Raw genomic sequence first — 17,373 nt, 5'->3', positions numbered from 1 at the left:
ATGTAAAATCAATATTTATCAATATTTGTTGTTGTTTGCTCTCTTGCCAGCTCTCTAATACTTCCGTGACCATTTTTAAGCACCATATCCTTCACTTTTTTTTTAATATTTTCATCACATCGAGAGGTTGAAGGTGGCCCAGAACGAGGCATGTCTTCAACGCACTCTCGACTGCCTTTAAGATCTCTATACTACTCGTAAGTTTGTGGTTTTCAATCACCGTAAGTGTCATTCAACATTCGCAATTTATTCGGTATTTTTAATTTATCTGAAGTCTGATAAAGTATTTTCATCAATTTAATACCAAGAAAACTCAGCCGGAAGTTATCGTATTTGAGATTTTGGCCTTTATAACTATTATTAGTTGCGGTCGATACAGAACACGGTCAATGAAACACGCTTTACTTGAGAACAGGGTAAATGACTTGATTCTCTCTTGGTTGCCAAGCCGGTGAATGCCCAAGTTTTCCAGAAGGATAAGACATTTTTATGACATTGCCCACCCATGCTTTGAATAATATTAGTTTTCCTTAAATAACCGTGAAATTTTTAGAAAAGAAAAAGTCGGAAATGTTGCAATATTTGCAAAAGCTTCACTCTCCTGACTTGTTTTGACTTGCCACTACTAACTAAAAATTACGTAGAGCCATTTGCAATAACAATATATGGAAGTACTTACTAATAATATAACAAAGGTTGATTGTTGTTGGAAGGTTTAAATAAAGCATTGAAAGCTCCTTACACGCTATAATAAAAAGCTCATTTAAAGCATATTAACATTTCCCAGATATGCTGCTGTTAGAACGCTGTTGCCATAATGTTATGTTATAGTTTATAGGCTACAAATATTTTTTTTTTATTACATTTTGTGAAGAAAGCAAAGCTGGTCTTTCTATTTTCCATTAAAATTGGCGGGGATAATTTAACTTAATAATCATGTTTGCCCTAAAGTAGGAAAGTTTGGCAGCATAATTTCTTCCATATAATTTGGTGTTTTATCGTTACTTAAGGAATTTTCGGTTATCAAGAAGAATTTTTCCAAACTTCAATTTTTGGAACAGACACAATCTTGATAACATCTATACCTTTCATTAATTACCGTCATCAAATATTCCACTTTTCCACGTTTCCATACCTAGCTTCGAAAATATTCTAAAAATATAATTAAAACAACATGAAGGATCCATTGTTACCGCATTGAAAATTTCGTCAGCATTCTTAACTTTAATATCTTGCCTACTACTCACTTCTACTGATAGACGGTACCGATTTCAGGACATTTGACACTATGGTTTCTGAGACATGCCAATAAGTTTTGAGACGCAACGGGATATTATCATTGCGAAAAGTGATGATATTTTGTGGACTGTATGATTAGATATCTCCACTTTTCATTTTAGTTAAAACCATTTGAAATTTTTTTGTATATTTTCGATAAAGAGCCTGAGACTTGGGATCATGTGATACATGTATGCGCGAAAAAAGTGCGCAGAACCCCAGGTTAATTAGGTCAAAAAGTCAATCCTATCATGAAGCTAACTTGGACCACTTACATCAAACTCCTATATCACAGATCATAAGACTCTTAAAAATATAGAAGTGCTTTGAGTCGATCACAAGGTTCTTGAGACGTCTGATATCAGTTTCAACTATGCGTCTTGGTTCGCCGAAGGTAGGACCGCCAAAACGGTTCATCCTCAGTCTTGCAAAGACTGAACAATGGAGGAGACAGTGTCTGGATGCTTTCGTCTCAATACAACTTAGGCAACTTGTGTCCGTCATTTGAATGCCTTTTAGACAGTGATTAGTAAGAACTTTGTTAATGCAAGTAATTCAGAAGATCTCCTGCATTCTACTCTAGGCCAGAAAGACCGAATCTGGTGGTTGTTCTGCAGCAAAGGAAAAATTGTACTACAAAAATGGTTCGAAAATTCCGAAGGTCGCTATAATCAGTACATCACCCTTGAAGGGAATATTGAAAAAAAAAACGAATTTTAGCAAAAAAGCGTTTTACTATTGAAAGCCGGGGGCTTGCATTTTGACCTATTATGAATCCTGTGATAAATTTATGATTAAAGTGAAATTATATGAACTACGTCCTAAAAATTATGATGTTCTTTTAATTATTTATTTAGAGAACTATATTAAACTCAGATTCTACGTTTCAATCAATTTCGCTCTTTCACATCTATTTTGTTGTAATTATTGGATTTGTAATTAAATATTTGTGTTTTTTTCATTTGTTGTGATTTATATTTTCTTTTATTAATTATGGTCCGCTCTATTTTTTCCGTGATCACACTATATTTGACTTCAACATTGATTAGATTACATCAGTGGCATAAATCTCAAAGTGTTTAATTGCTGATAAAACGGAACCGTAATTTTTAATTTTGCAGAAATTACGTTGATCCAAATGAAATAAATCACTTATCGCCATCTACCCTGAATTTTGTGAAACTGTTATCGATTAGCGGCATACTTAAGTTGTCATTATTTGATTTAAACGCTGATGATTAGATTATATTCTAATATACAAATTAAAGCCTTTAAGCGAAGAGTTATGTTAAAGATGTTAGGTTGGTTCTGTTTCGGTTTTAAAAGAGTAAATAGAAATATATTCTGTTTCTGTTTGCGAGAAACTTTTTGTGATTTTTAAAGAAATTGTAATTTAAAGCACCTCGAGATTACTTTCCTTTTTGATAAAGTATACACATTAGGACTGTGACTGAGGTGATTGACCCCGATCCACGTAGATGGAACACACGACTTAGTCCATAAATTGAATTTTTTAAACTTAAAAAAAGAAAATCATCACTTTATCTCTAATTGGGATTCTTCCTTGTTATTTAACTGAAATACCAAATATCTGTCAAATATCTAGGAATTCCAATTTCTTTTATGAGCTTATCATTTATTAAATGATTAGCAGCTCAGTTTGACAAAATTTTACCATACTAATAAATAAAAATTGATATAAAGTGGTATGACGTCGGTCACATATTTCGTTATTTTTGCTATAATTGTACCTTTTTGTTGGAAATCAGTTAGATTTCAGAACGCCATAAATTTAATATGCAATTCTCCGATTACTTCTGCATTTGAATTATTTTAATATAGATTTGCTCAGATATTACGTTAAATTATTTGTGATTAAAGGTTTTTCTTTCTATTGATTAGATTACAATATTCAAGACTTTCGGAGCCTATATATAGACGGATATTTTCTAAAAACATATTTAGTATACTAAAGTGAAGTAGTGAACAATGCTATTAAAAGCACTTTTGCTTGTCGCTGGTGTTGTGGCGCTAGCCAGCGCAGAAAAATATGATGGGTAAAAACTGTGAAAATATTTGAATATTTTAAAAGAATAGTATTGAAAAAGTGAACAGTGTATTTGAAATTAAGGTTGTAAAGCAGCATCCTGATAGGAACTCTAAACCTGTGGTGTAGTCCGAACATTTTTCTTAAAGTTTATCGCCAAAATGATATCTGAGTTAAAATGTTCTTAACCAGTGTTGGTTTTCATTAAATAAAAGTACCTCTAGGCATACAATTTAAAATTTATTTAAATTGCTAAAATATTTCTTTAAGTAAGAAAAGTTTTTTTTTATGGCAAATATACTCCGTAACTGGTTAGGTTAAGTTAAAAGGATGATCCTGTGGCAAAAGCCATTAAGGATCCCACATAGAGAACTAAGTATGCCTTCTCATTGGTATACCTAAATATTTGCACAAATTAATCGTAAAAACTCTCATAAATCGATAAATCGCTTTGAGTAGAGATGTTGTAACTTCCGTCTTGCAATAGCTGGACATTATAGGAGAAAAAGCTTGCTTATAAAATTAAACGTTTTGGATTAATCTCAACATAAACCGAAATATTATTTTATAATAACTAAAATAATTTTCTATACAAGTTAAGCATTAATCTATAACTAAATTTGTACACAATATTTTCAGGTATAAAGTTTATGAAGTGACTCCCACAACCGCTGAACAAATTGAGACTCTTATCACACTCTCTGCAGATGCAGATAACTTTGATTTTCTCTCTCTGAGTCGCATATCAGGTGATAGTGGCCGTGTGCTTATCTCGCCCGAGATTGAGGAATACTTCAAGAATATACTTGAACAGAAAAATATCAGCTATAAACTCGAAGATTCTAATTTCGGTCGCTCTGTGAATACTGAAGTCTTAGAAAACCGTCTTTTGCGTCAGTTGAAACCTTACTCCGGTACCGGTCGCCTCGGTACTGAGCGTTACTACACTCAGTCAGAAATCAATGCCTACTTGGATGACTTGGCTGCCCGTTATCCATCACGTGTGTCGCTCAAAGTTGTTGGCAAGTCTTATGAAGGTCGTACTTTGAAAACTATTACCATAACAAATGGCGACGGTCGCTTGGGCAAAAATGTTATTTTGATGGATGGCGGTTTCCATGCACGTGAATGGATTTCACCTGCATCGGCAGTGTATGCTATTGGTGAATTGGTAGAGAATTTCGAGGAAAATGCTGATCTCTTACAAGATTATGATTGGGTTGTGTTGCCCGTGGTCAATGCTGATGGTTATGAGTATTCACAGCTATCAAGCAGCACACGTTTATGGCGCAAGACTCGTCAACCGGTGACAATTAATGGGAAAACATGCTATGGTACTGATCCAAACCGTAATTTCGATTTCCATTGGATGGGCAAAGGCGCATCTTCGAATTATTGCTCTATTACCTACGCTGGCCCGAAAGCATTTTCGGAACCCGAAACTGTTGTCGTACGCGATCTTATTCACACGTACAGTGATCGCGGTATTATGTATTTGACTCTCCATTCATATGGTAGCTATGTGTTGTATCCATGGGGATATACCAGGTAAATACTAGTTGAAAAAACATGAAGTTGTTTATTATAATTGTAATTATCGCATATTCTTCTTATTCACAGCGAACTTCCGGAAACTGCCGACGATTTGCACGAAGTTGGTTTGGCTGGCGCAGACGCTATCAGAGCATACAGTGGTACTAGATATACTGTTGGCTCATCAACTCGTGAATTAGGTGAGGCTGCTGGTGCCAGTGATGACTACGCATTCCAAGCCGGCTTCCCTATTTCCTTCACTATGGAATTGCCACGTGGTGGCCTTAATGGTTTCGATCCACCAGCATCCTCTGTTGATCGTCTGGTGAAAGAGACTTGGGTCGGCATTCGTGCTATGGCAAAGAAAGTGACTGAGAAATATCCATTAGCGAAAAGCATTAACTTGTAAAAAATTAGGTGGTTTTTAAATAATCCCGAACTCTTATTGCTTCCTTAATAAATTTTAAAAGTTTTTTAAACCTTTGTTTCCATATATTTATGTTCTGATCACTCAGATTTGCTAGCCGAGTGAATTTTGTGTTCCACTAGTTGGTGGCTAATCGAAGCCCAGTCCGACTTCAATTGGTATGTTTTCAGAAGCGACTACTCTTTTTACAGCCTAACCAAGCTGCTCACAATAGAGGATGCATGGTAAAATTTCAAGTCTTCTGAGACCACAATTTTTAACTCTACAAACAAACAAAAACATTTTATAAACTTACAGTCTCAAAAATATTCAACAATTAGCAATAACTGTAGTCGAATCGTAGCTATCGAGCTGGCATGGAAGGGTGCTTTAGCTCCACTATCAGTACAATGGGAATGGATCGGTGCTCCACTCTCTTCATGTTTTCTACTGCTATATAGGGAAGTTTCGTGGGAGCTTAGCCAGCGCTAGGCTAACATCCGTTCATGCGCTGTCATAAAGTTCAATTGTAATATCTTTATGGAAGATGACGAGGTGCAAACATCTTAACACTTCCTTCTTGATTGTCCCGCGTTTGGGAGATCTAGTCTCGCACTTGGGAGCTCATATTTTCTGCTGTATCACTGAGCTGGCGGGAATAGAACTTAGACGTCTGAGCCACAAGGCGTACTACTATATTTTATGTTTTAACAATGTAGTCCAAAGGCGATTTTTACATCAGTCATCGAACCTAGCCCAACCTTGCGTCGATTAAGACAGGCGGATTAAGAGACAAGATGTATTAAAAAATGAGGAATCAACCGAAACCTTAGGTCTATTGTGTCCTCTCTTAAATCACCTAGCCCCAGTATATTCATAAAGTCTAATATGTGATCCCTATTTGGAAACATGGATCCAATGGACTTTAATCTGCGTCTGCAGACTGCTGTGTAGTCAATTAGCAGGTGTTCTGTTGTTTCAGACTCCCTGTCGCAGAACCGGCAATTTATGCAAGAATGTTGTGAAAATGATTCTTCAGCTTCTCAGTGTGAGTTTATCCCTAAGGAGGCTGATTGCATATTGAAACCTGCTGAGCTATTTGTCATGCTGCATGCCGTGTTGTTGTTGCCAATGCCTCTCTGCCTACCCCTTCCTTCTTTCGGAGCAAGTTCTTTAGGGTATGGGGACCTACTCCAGTGAAAGCTTCAGGTCGTAACATGTTGGTGGATGCTGCGGAGTGGGCAAGCTCAACAATTTTTTTCCACTCAACGGAAAAGTATTAATTGATGTTTGTTGTTGTAAATCACTATGAGCGATAACAAAGTTGAAGTTTACTCTCTTGTAGTAACGACAGTTCTCCGCCATATTTACTCAGTAATAGAATTATAATTGAGACAACGTGCTTATCGTCTAATTGGGCACTAAGATAAGATGAAGAGTGGTGCGGTTTGCAAGATGTTTGCGGTTTTCTACGATGTTGTATATATATATCGATAGAGCAAATGCTCCGGAGGCAAATCAGAAGTACTTAATTGTACCGAATAATTAACGATATGAAGTGGCGCGCGTGAACTGGCTATATTGATAAGCCCAGCTACTATCAATCAATCGTAGGGCAATTAAAAAAAGTAACAACTCAATATATAGCAATTGAGTACTTGAGAAGTTAGTCCATTATTGGAGTTTGGCTGTGAAGGTTGTGATAATAATGTCAGTAAAAGTTTTGCGTCTCTTGGCGCTTTTATGGGGGACTTTTCAGTTCGCTGCAGCGGGATCATATGAAGGGTAAGGGTAAGGATTGACTTTTCCGAAAAACCATTTACAGCCGAAAACTTAACGCTATTTTCAGCTACAAATTATATGAAATTGCAACAGAGACGATTGCTCAACGGAATGCGCTGAACGCGCTCGCCCAAGAGGATGCTGATAAATATAACTTCCTCTCCCTGAGTCGCTTGCATACGCAAAACGCTCGTGTGCTTGTAGCGCCCGCACATGATGAGAGTTTCCAAGCAGAGTTGCGTAATCAAGAAATACCATTTGAGTTGAAAAACACCAATTTCGGACGCACCATCCAAACTGAGGTGCTACAGAACCGTATGCTACGGCAAGCGAAGCCCTACAATGGTACCGGTCGTCTAGGTACCGAACGTTACTACTCACACGATGAAATCAATGCTTACTTGGACGATTTGGCGACACGTTATCCCACACGCGTATTCGTACGAATTGTGGGTAAGACCTATGAGGGACGCATACTCAAAACGATTACCATTACCAATGGCGATGGTGTTACCGGCAAGAATGTGGTTTTCATGGATGGCGCCTTCCATGCATGCGAATGGATCTCACCGGCCACTGTAGTTTATGCTATTGGTGAATTGGTGGAGAATTTCGAAGCTCACGCTGAGTTATTGCAAGCTTACGATTGGGTTATATTACCGGTGATGAATGCTGATGGCTACGAGTATACACAGTCGGCGAGCGCTTTCCGTTTATGGCGTAAGACACGTCAGCCCTTGACACTGAACGGTGTTACATGCTATGGTACCGACCCGAATCGTAACTTCGACTTTCATTGGATGGGTAAGGGTGCCTCCTCGAATCCGTGTTCGGACATTTATGCTGGCCCGAGTGCATTCTCTGAACCCGAAGCGGTGGTGGTGCGTGATATTATGCATTCGCTGCGCGACCGTGGTATTTTGTATCTGACTGTACACTCATACGGCTCTGCGCTCTTCTATCCGTGGGGCTGGGGACCGTAAGTAGTGATAAATGTTGTAAAAAACATATTGTGTAGATATGCATTTGTTTTATATCCATAAAGTGAGCTACCCGACACTTGGGAGGATCTACACGAGGTGGCTATGGTTGGCGCCGATGCTATACGTGACTATAGCGGCAGCGAATACGAGGTGGGCTCCTCGACAGCACTTTATGGTGAAGCTGCTGGTGCCAGCGATGATTATGCATTCAGTGAAGGTTTTACGCTATCCTATACTATGGAGCTACCTCATGGTGGGGATAGCGGTTTCGATCCGCCACCATCGGATATCGATCGGTTGGTGAAAGAGACTTGGGCGGGCATACGTGCGATGGGCAAGAAGGTAACAACCAAGTATCCAACACCAAAACAAACGTTATCATAATTTTGTCGAACAATACAAGGCATTTTCGTAAAAGAAATTGGAATTTACCGTAATAAATAACTATTTCGTATTTGCAGAGCTTTGAAATTCTTATCGCTTACTCTTTTTCATTTTGGTTCTAATAGACTTAGGTATGTACATTATAAATTTATTCCGCTACTAACCAGTTTATGACCTTAAACTGCACGGCTACGAAAGGGTTACTGATAATGTCGGGAAGCAAATATATACATACTGTGAAATATGGTTAATTGTATTATTTTGCTGTTGTTTTTGTAATTTAAGTGCTGCCCGCTGTGCAACCAGTAGAAATCTTCTGAAATTTACATAAAGTGTSACCTATTTAGGATAGGTTAGGTTGAAATTAGTAGAAATTAAGGCTAAGAACATAATGTAATCCATTGTAGAAACACTGATGAACTGAAGAATTGTATGGAAAAAGAACAAATTAAGAAGACTCGACAAAAATTCCTCTCTGTTGGAGCGTTTTTATAATGATCGGTGATTTAAGGGCAGTCACGAAGGTCTTGATTTCAATAATAATATGTTTTTTTTTTCGAAAGGAATAAGTGAAATCTTGTTGTTGTTTAAGTTGATTGTTTAAGTCGAGCGCACTTTTTACAACAGCTGTAACGAATCTTAAAATCTCGTGTTAGATTCAGAAATAAGAGAGTTCAAACGCACCTGATAGTTGATATCTTAGTTCTTATCAGTTTCTTTTGGATGGGATTATACGTTAATAACCTTCAAATATTGTTCTCAAAGTGACAAAAATGTTTCGAAGCTCTATGTGGGATGTATTTAAATTAGTCTGAGCTTGCACTAGATTTATAGAGTTCCATTGAATAGGTTTCTTGATGATTGTGTATACTTTTCATAAAAAAATTTTATTCGTTTGTATTTTTTGATGGGTTCTAACTGGACGATCTCAGTTTTTGGACTGTTTTTTTTTAGTTCTATAAGCAGGAATTCTATCGTTTTCGTTCGTTTAAAAATTTCTTTGAAAAATTTTTGTCTTGGTTAAAATTTCGTTCGTGAGTTACTTTATGGCATATTATTTAGTTCTATCAATGGATATTCAAGTATTGGCTTTAAGTATTGAAAGAATATACCACAATTAATACCTGTTGGTTCAACCGCAGAAATGAGAGAAAATGAGAGCGGGAAACGGGAAGTAATGGGCTTAAAAAAGGCAAATCAGTGAAGTTCTAACACAACTCTATGAGAGAACGCAGTAACGCCATAGACTTGGAACCTCAAACGATTTTATTTGAAATAAAAAAACATAAACATTCAAACTTCCGTTTCTTAACTGTATATGCATTTTTGTGTATCTCTTACCATTTTAAATCTACGTTTACTTGGTTTCTTTTCTTTATATGCTAATTTGTATTTCTTTATAACATTCTCCGCCATAGCCTTAATGCCAATCCAGGTCTCAGAAGCTAGTTCCTCAATTTTCGATAGCGGTGGGTCGAATTGTTGACCTGCGGACGGCAACTCCATGGTTACTGAAATGGGAATATGCGCCTTGCCCAAAGCATAATCATCACTGCCACCCGCAGCGGCATAAAGAACATTAGTCGTGCTGCCCACAGTGTATTCGGTGCCCGTAGCAGTTTTAATGGCTGCCGCACCGGCACGAGCAATATCATCAATGTCGCGCCAATGTTCAGGCAGAGCACTGAAAATATATTCCGTTGTAAGTTTTTAAAAATACCAAACTTTGCGTGATATGCTTACGAAGTGTAACCCCATGGATAGAGTAAATAATTGCCGTACGAGTGTAGGGTGAGATAGAATTTCGCACGACCGGTCAGCGAGTGCATTAAATCGCGTAACGCTTGCGTTTCCGGTTCTGAGAAGGCCGTTGGACCTCTGAAAGTGTCCGCGCAAGCGGTATTAGAAGCACCGACTTTACCCCAATGATAATCAAAATTACGATTTCCATCTGTACCGGCGCAAAGTAAGCTCACCGGCTTACGTGTTTTACGCCACAGACGTTCGCTTGTGTGACTGTATTCATAGCCATCGGGATTAAGAAGCGGCACAATAATCCAATCGTAGTTAGTCAATAAACGCGAGTTTTGCTCGTAATTCTCCACCAACTGCTGGATGACATACAGCGCTGCGGCCGGTGCAATCCACTCACGCGCGTGTATACCCGCGTCCATTAGTATGACACTCTTATTGGCAACGCCATCGCCGTTGGTTATAGTGATCGCGTGCAGTTTACGTTTTTCGTATGAATCACCGATCGACGTTACTTTAACGCGGCTTGAATATGTCTTGCTTAGTTCTTCCAGATAGGCTGTGATCGCGTCATAACGCTGATAAACGTTAAACGAAATGCTACCAGGTGCCGCATTCCGTTGTTTGGGGTACATACTGTTTAGCTTCCGTTCTACTTCAACGCTCTGGCCGAAATTCTCATTAACGATTGTGTAAGCGATTTGTGCCGTCTGCAATGTTTGCTGAAACTGCAGCTGATCCGCAGGTGCTACCAGAACACGTATTGGGAGCCCAAAAATGCGTGTAAGCGTGAAGAAGTCATATGCCTCATTTTGTGCCAAGATCTCAACGGTCTTCTGTTGTATGGCATTCTCAGCTGTGAACTCGTAGATTTTGTAGCTGTAGTTGTTAGGTAATGCAGATTTATTTTAAGAGATATATGCAAGAAACCCCATCTACCTTCTTACTTACCCATCGTAGCTTGTGAAATTAGCTAGCGCGTTGGTGCAACAGAAGGCTGCAATTACAACCAATTTGAGGAACATCCTTATTTTTATTGTGACCACTTTTAGTCACTTACACTAACCGGCCGTTCACGTAGCCGAACGATCAATTAAGTTTTCTAACTAATTTACTTTGCTTTTATAGTAATGTTGCATAAATGCTACACGCTCAAGTACAAGAGAGTACAAAATACGCAGTCACTTAGAATTCAATATGCGAGTGCACGTACAACACTATATTGCCTCCTGAACAATAGTTCGATTAACACATTACAGTACTTTGGCCATGTTTCTGTATTAAAAAAGGGGCGTGTGGTTTGAAAAGCGTCTTAAAAGTCCACTATTGCACTCAGAAAACACTTTTAGTTCTTAAAAACAGACAGCCATTTGTTTAGATAGACTGTCATATGTCTTGTGCTCTTCGATAGTGCTTCTTTAGCATTTCCACACACAAGCTGGCGCTTGTGAGTCACACACCAACTGACGCAGCGCTTTCCGCACTTCTCTAACCTTTATGTGAAGTAATTTAAAAGCTTTTCTTCAAATAACTGTACTTGCGGTGTGCACTGTTACTGTTTTTCCTTATCTGCCAATGTTGTGACATTGTTAATGAGTTGCTCTAATAAGTGTTGTGGTACCTTCATATATGCAGTATGCTCGTTTTTTATTCTTTGAAATCAAGTTCTATATATGTCATACTTGAAATTATGCTCGTTTCGATATTTATCAATCTTTACTTTCCGCTCCTGATAGAATCTGAAGTAGCGGCTATCTGTGAGAAATCGACAGTCTGTGATATGAAGTTCAAATCAATTTGAAATACTGACATAAACTACATATCGGATTTGTTTACTTGTCGATTAAGAAACTCTACATAATACAAGATATGGTATCACGATATGCTTTCGATGTAAGCCCCTGGTATCTAAGGTTTATATGAATGGAATAGAAGTAAGAAATATTGGGTGATTTAGTTTTAGAAGAGACGGTCTGAAGATTCTTTAAATAGTGGAGGTGATTGGAGGTGGTACTTATTATTAATTTTGCGCTCGAATAATATATTGCTGTTAGAAGTCATGTGTTCAGAGTCGAGCTATGCCAGTAGTCGTCCCGCCGATTTTGCTGTGCATTTTTCAACGAAGAGGTCTATAGGTGACAGGTTTAGTGCCAGTTCAAGAGCCGTCGTAGTGAGCCTTTGAACCCTTTTCAAATATGTTGTACTTGGTGCGGTCCTCAAGAGAGAGTTGTATCCGATTTATATACGGAAACCTCTATATAATGACTTCTTGTGAACGCAAGAAGATCCGTTCTCTCCAGATTCAACTCCAGACCCGCTTGCGATGTAATGTTCTAAACTGTATTTAGAGTGGTGGTCATAATACTGTTAATGGGCTGTGTTCACCTTTCCGTAATGCCACTATCTTTAGGGGCTTTGTCTTCCAGGTTGCTTAGCAGTTTATTCGCCACTAATGTCCGTAAAAGATAAGATAGCACTCCATCTTGGGGAGTATCTCTTTAGACGTCCTTGATCATTTTAGCGTCATTCCATTCTGCTCTTAACCGTCTAGAGGTCAAAAGGCTTCTGATCTAGCGTTGTATAGCATGATCAACACCTATTGACTGGATACTGTCCAGAATAGATTCCGTAGAAACGTTCTTGAAAAGTTCAAAAATGCCTAGGAGTACTCCAAGAGCGTATTATTCATATTCAATAGCCCCTTCGATATTGAATACTGCCCTTCGTATATGCATGCTGCGCCTTGGGCAAGCTTCAAAGAGGTGCTGCGCCCCTAATGTGCGTGTCCAAGATTTTCTCTACCGTTTTCAGCATAAAGGAAGTTAAGCTTATAGGCCTAAACTCTTGATTGAGTAGGTTTGCCTGTTTCTGCCTGCCTCCGGTATGAAAACTACCCTATCCGCTCTCAATGAGTGCGGCACTGATAGACAGACTGCATCCTGCAACATTGCTAGAATGATTTCGTCCGTACTTGGAGATTTGTATGCGTCGAATGAGCGGATTGCCCATTTTATTTTATTCTCCATGAAGATATATTCGGGAACGTTTATTGTAGTGCTCCTTTCGTTATGAAAAAAGCCAAGTCACTCATTGTGCGAGCTTGCATGGCTCAAAAAAGCCTGAAGTAATGTAAGTGTATACATATAATGCACGTTGCAATAAACCATAGAAAGGGAGAGAGCAGAAAGTAAGAGGTAGTACTGGTTTTTAAACACGACCAAGAAGAGAAGGTCTATCAATTTACACAATTTTATGGAAGAACGCAATAAATGCATCGAGTTGCAATCTGCAATGCTTTACAAATAAATGAACAATACTCAAAATTGTTTCCGTTTCTTAGATGTATATGTAGGTATTTATACGGCATACAATTTCGAACCTAAGTTTTTTTGATTTATTTTCTTCACAACCTAATTTTTATTTCTCTATAATTTTCTCTGCCATAACCTTAATCCCAATGCAGGTTTCAAAAGCTAGTTCCTCAATTTTCGATTGCGGTGGATCAAATTCTTGAGCAGCAGACGGCAACTTCATGGCCATAGGGACTGGTATTTTTGCTTTGGCCAATTCATAATCTAGACTGCCACCAGACGCGGGATAGAGTACATCTGTCACGGTGGGCAGTGCAATCGGTGCCCGTAGCGGTTTTAATGGCAGCTGTACCGGCATGAGCAATATCAAGAGATAGAACTTTGCACGACCGGACAACGAGTGCATCAAGTCACTCAAGGCTTGCATTTCGGGCTCTAAGAAGACAGAGGAGCCCCTAAAAGTGCTCGCGCAAACATGACTAACAGAAGCGGCGTTATCCCAATGAAAATCGAGGTTATGTCCGGTGCAATCCACTCACGCAAGTGTATACCCGCATTCATTAATATGACATTCTAGTTGGCAACGCTATCGCCGTTTGTTATAGTTATCGCGTGCAGTTGACGTTTTTCGTATGAATCACCGATCGACGTTACTTGAACGCGGCTTGAATACGTCTTGCTTAGTTCTTCCAGATAGGCTGTGATCGCGTCATAACGCTGATAGAGGTTGAATGAAATGCTACCAGGTGCCGCATTCCGTTGTTTGGGGTACATACTGTTTAGCTTCCGTTCTACTTCAACGCTCTGGCCGAAATTTTTATTAACGATTGTGTAAGCGATTTGTGACGTCTGCAGTGTTTGCTGGAACTACTCGTATTGCAATTATTTAGAATTAAATATGCGAGTGCACGTACAAAACTATATTGCTTCTTGAACAATTAACAATTGAACGATTAACTCATTACAGTACTTTATCCATGTTTCTATAATAAAGAAGGGGCGCATGGTTTAAAAAATGTGTTGAAGATCCACTATTACACTCATAAGATTGTGCTGGAGCCATCTTGTTCTGACAGAGAAAGTGCAAATACCAATTAAATTCAAGTTCTCTTAGGGTTCTATCGAAAATTATAAAAAATGCTTTGAGCTCTTAGTAAATCTAATATTCTATTTCCAGAGAAGTGCTGCCTTATTGGCAGACACCCCAGCAAACTGGGAATACTGTATTGTATTGTATAGAAAATGAAAAGAGATAAATGAAACAGCTACTATAGAAATAAGATATGTAAGATTATACCCTTACAATTTCGAAATAATTGGTACATTGGTAAAACTATTAAATTTTTAATTTCCAAAAATCAGTTTTTTGGTCTGTCTACTACTGTATACTAGGTGTGCTCCTTAAGTCCACTTGGTATCTCATCAAGTTTCATAGCCTCTCATAAGTCAGCAAAGTAAATGTTGTCGTAATGACAGTGATAACAGCAAAAGATCCATCCTCATCCTCGACTTTTCGAGTCGTATTTATAAGTAGTATATATACCATACACGTGTGCTGTAACTAAAGCACAACTCTTTAGGAGTGTGAACGAGTTACTTATTTTTGTTACGTATGGTAGAGTATAAAATTTTATTTTGAAAAAGCTCCATCTCCCGCTCGATTATCTCGTTTTAACGCAACTGTATAGATACTTATTCTGTGCCTTTGTCCACTTCACCGCCCACTCCTATCTGGAATGGAAGGAAATATTGAATTTAAGTTGAACTCCAAAAGATTGCGATAATCCGTGGTATTGGGTAGAAACGGAAGCTTGCTAAGTATCTTACATTGTCTCTTATTACAGACGTCTAATAAGGAGGATTCCCTAAGTGTAAGAGCTGACTTCGCTGCTAGTTGCTTACACAATAACCTGACATTCGTCGACTAAAGAGATTAGTAAGTATCCTAATCAGTTTCAAGAAACTTTCGATATACAGAATTTTAATAAATGTTTGTAGAGAACATTGAGCATTTCGATAACACTGAATAGCGAATTTTACCTGCGGAATAGAAGAAATATATTTTTACTTATAGATAAGGAGCCTCTTCAATATAAATTCAAGAAAAGTTTAGTACTTGCGGCATCCAATTATATGGTATGACGCAAGTGTTATAAAACTGAAAGTTTTTAATTTTTTTTCTCAATTTCTGATCCTTCCATATTTTGAATCAAATAACATTTTATGTAAAATTTTCGTTAGGTAAAAATAATTATAAAAAAAATCCAAGCAACTAAAAAAAAAACCAAAATTTTTAATTAAACGGTACTCTCATTAGAGCATTGTCATTGTTTGCCGAAATTATTTGCATAAAATGTGGGTTAAATGTGTAAGAACTAATTACTGCCATTGCTTATAAGCTTTGCTCCCCTACACCCACATGCACACATACACTTACGTGTCAGGCACAAAATTTCCATACGCACACAAAAATAGTTGGAAAGCCTGTCTAAATGCTTTCGTTGTTAGTCAAATGACAAAAGAACAATAGGCTGGCAAAAATATTACGGAACTTTCAGAATAGTTGAGCAAAAAAACAAAAAAAAAAAAAGAACAAAAACCAAAAAAAAAAAAAATAGAAAAAAAAGTTATAAATCAGAGAAAAGACTGTGAAATGGTACATTGTGCTCGGAGAATGTTTTATGTGTTTCTGAATGTGAAAATATGAAAATTAAACTATGCGAGTGCACAAGCACATACTTTTGTGAGGGAGTGTATATATATATTACATAATTTTAATATTTAGTGTTAAGTCAAAGGAAGCATAAATTGTGAAGGGTTTAATATACATATGACATTTCTAAAAACTAGTGTTTATTTACACACTCATTTGTCTGTCCCTAATTAGAAGGAATGTTAAATTTTTAATAATCTGGAAGAGAAAAACAAACAATTAGCACAAGACAAAATTTGAGTCAACATGCTAAAATTAAAAGTTAGAGGCAATAATGACAGAGACTACAGAAGTAAATATTCAAAATTTTTCAAAAATCAAAACGTAAAAGTTAGACTGATTTATAAATATTATATTAGAAGCTTAATAGGATGGACAACTTTCGATTCTGATTAGAACAGCAAACGGTAAAAGTAAAAAAATAGAGCAAAGGGTACATAGGTTAGCATTCGAGAATGGAGAATTGGCATTTCATCATGGATAGACCTACGGCTGAACAAAGCCTATAAATCGTTAAAATTTGTTGCCATCTTGAGACCCAGCATTTATTATCGGATAATACTAAATCGACCACGTCCAGCTCACAGAGAAGAAGATTATGGTGGTATGGTAGCACATTCCATTCAAGTTGCAAAAGCTCTTGGCGAGTCATCAAACATCTATGAGGTATCGCATTATCCTAGTGGAACATTGATCAATTCTGGCCTTCTCTGTTTGAGTGCATCAAACAATTTGTCTAGCTCATAACAATACAATACAGAATTTATGGTGGTATTGTCGGGCCAAATTTCAAAATATACGACCCATTTGAAAGCCCACTAAACAGAAAACATAACTTTATAGTGACTTTCGGCTTTGGAAGTCGTTTAGGCTGGTTCATTCTTTTTAGACCATAATCTCTTGCATTTATAAAAAACACACTCTTCGTCTTTGCTAACAAGGCTGTTCAAAAAATGGATCACTTCTTTGATGTTTGATAAGCGAAGCACAGTCTTTAAAGCGACAAATCAAATATATGTTCTGAGGAACCCATTCGCCAGGCTTCGTAATTAATCCTACATATTACAAGGACTTGCGAACCTTCGTGCTAAATAAATTTAATCTTTCAGCAATCTCTCGCGTTTTATTCGATGATTTGCAACGGCCAACAACTTAGCTTTATCTACCATGGCTCCAAGAGTATT

The 17,373-nt window shown here is 37.7% G+C and overlaps 3 protein-coding genes and 1 pseudogene across 3 annotated transcripts; 2 read left to right on the top strand and 2 right to left on the bottom strand.

The window, feature by feature from the left end:
• The first annotated feature begins 3,244 nt into the window (after positions 1-3,244).
• LOC108967727 (carboxypeptidase B-like) lies at positions 3,245-5,337 on the top strand. Its single transcript, XM_018931328.1, has 3 exons — positions 3,245-3,335; positions 3,965-4,873; positions 4,946-5,337. Exons 1-3 carry the CDS (start codon positions 3,268-3,270, stop codon positions 5,265-5,267), a joined length of 1,299 nt encoding a protein of 432 aa, XP_018786873.1. The 5' UTR covers positions 3,245-3,267; the 3' UTR covers positions 5,268-5,337.
• A 1,611-nt stretch (positions 5,338-6,948) lies between these two features.
• Positions 6,949-8,500, top strand: LOC108967723 (carboxypeptidase B-like). Its single transcript, XM_018931322.1, has 3 exons — positions 6,949-7,049; positions 7,114-8,025; positions 8,092-8,500. The coding sequence occupies exons 1-3, from the start codon at positions 6,973-6,975 to the stop codon at positions 8,411-8,413; spliced, it is 1,311 nt and encodes a 436-aa protein (XP_018786867.1). The 5' UTR covers positions 6,949-6,972; the 3' UTR covers positions 8,414-8,500.
• A 1,220-nt stretch (positions 8,501-9,720) lies between these two features.
• LOC108967726 (carboxypeptidase B) lies at positions 9,721-11,241 on the bottom strand. Its single transcript, XM_018931327.1, has 3 exons — positions 11,117-11,241; positions 10,157-11,044; positions 9,721-10,097 (listed from the first exon to the last, which is right to left on the bottom strand). Exons 1-3 carry the CDS (start codon positions 11,188-11,190, stop codon positions 9,722-9,724), a joined length of 1,338 nt encoding a protein of 445 aa, XP_018786872.1. The 5' UTR covers positions 11,191-11,241; the 3' UTR covers position 9,721.
• A 2,341-nt stretch (positions 11,242-13,582) lies between these two features.
• On the bottom strand, positions 13,583-14,250 carry LOC108967721 (annotated as a pseudogene).
• Between the last annotated feature and the right edge of the window lie 3,123 nt (positions 14,251-17,373).

Source organism: Bactrocera latifrons, unplaced genomic scaffold (genome assembly GCF_001853355.1).
Source record: "Bactrocera latifrons isolate USDA-ARS-PBARC rearing strain unplaced genomic scaffold, ASM185335v1 scaffold_197, whole genome shotgun sequence".
NCBI lineage: Eukaryota > Metazoa > Arthropoda > Insecta > Diptera > Tephritidae > Bactrocera > Bactrocera latifrons.
This window is presented reverse-complemented; position numbering and strand designations above follow the sequence as displayed.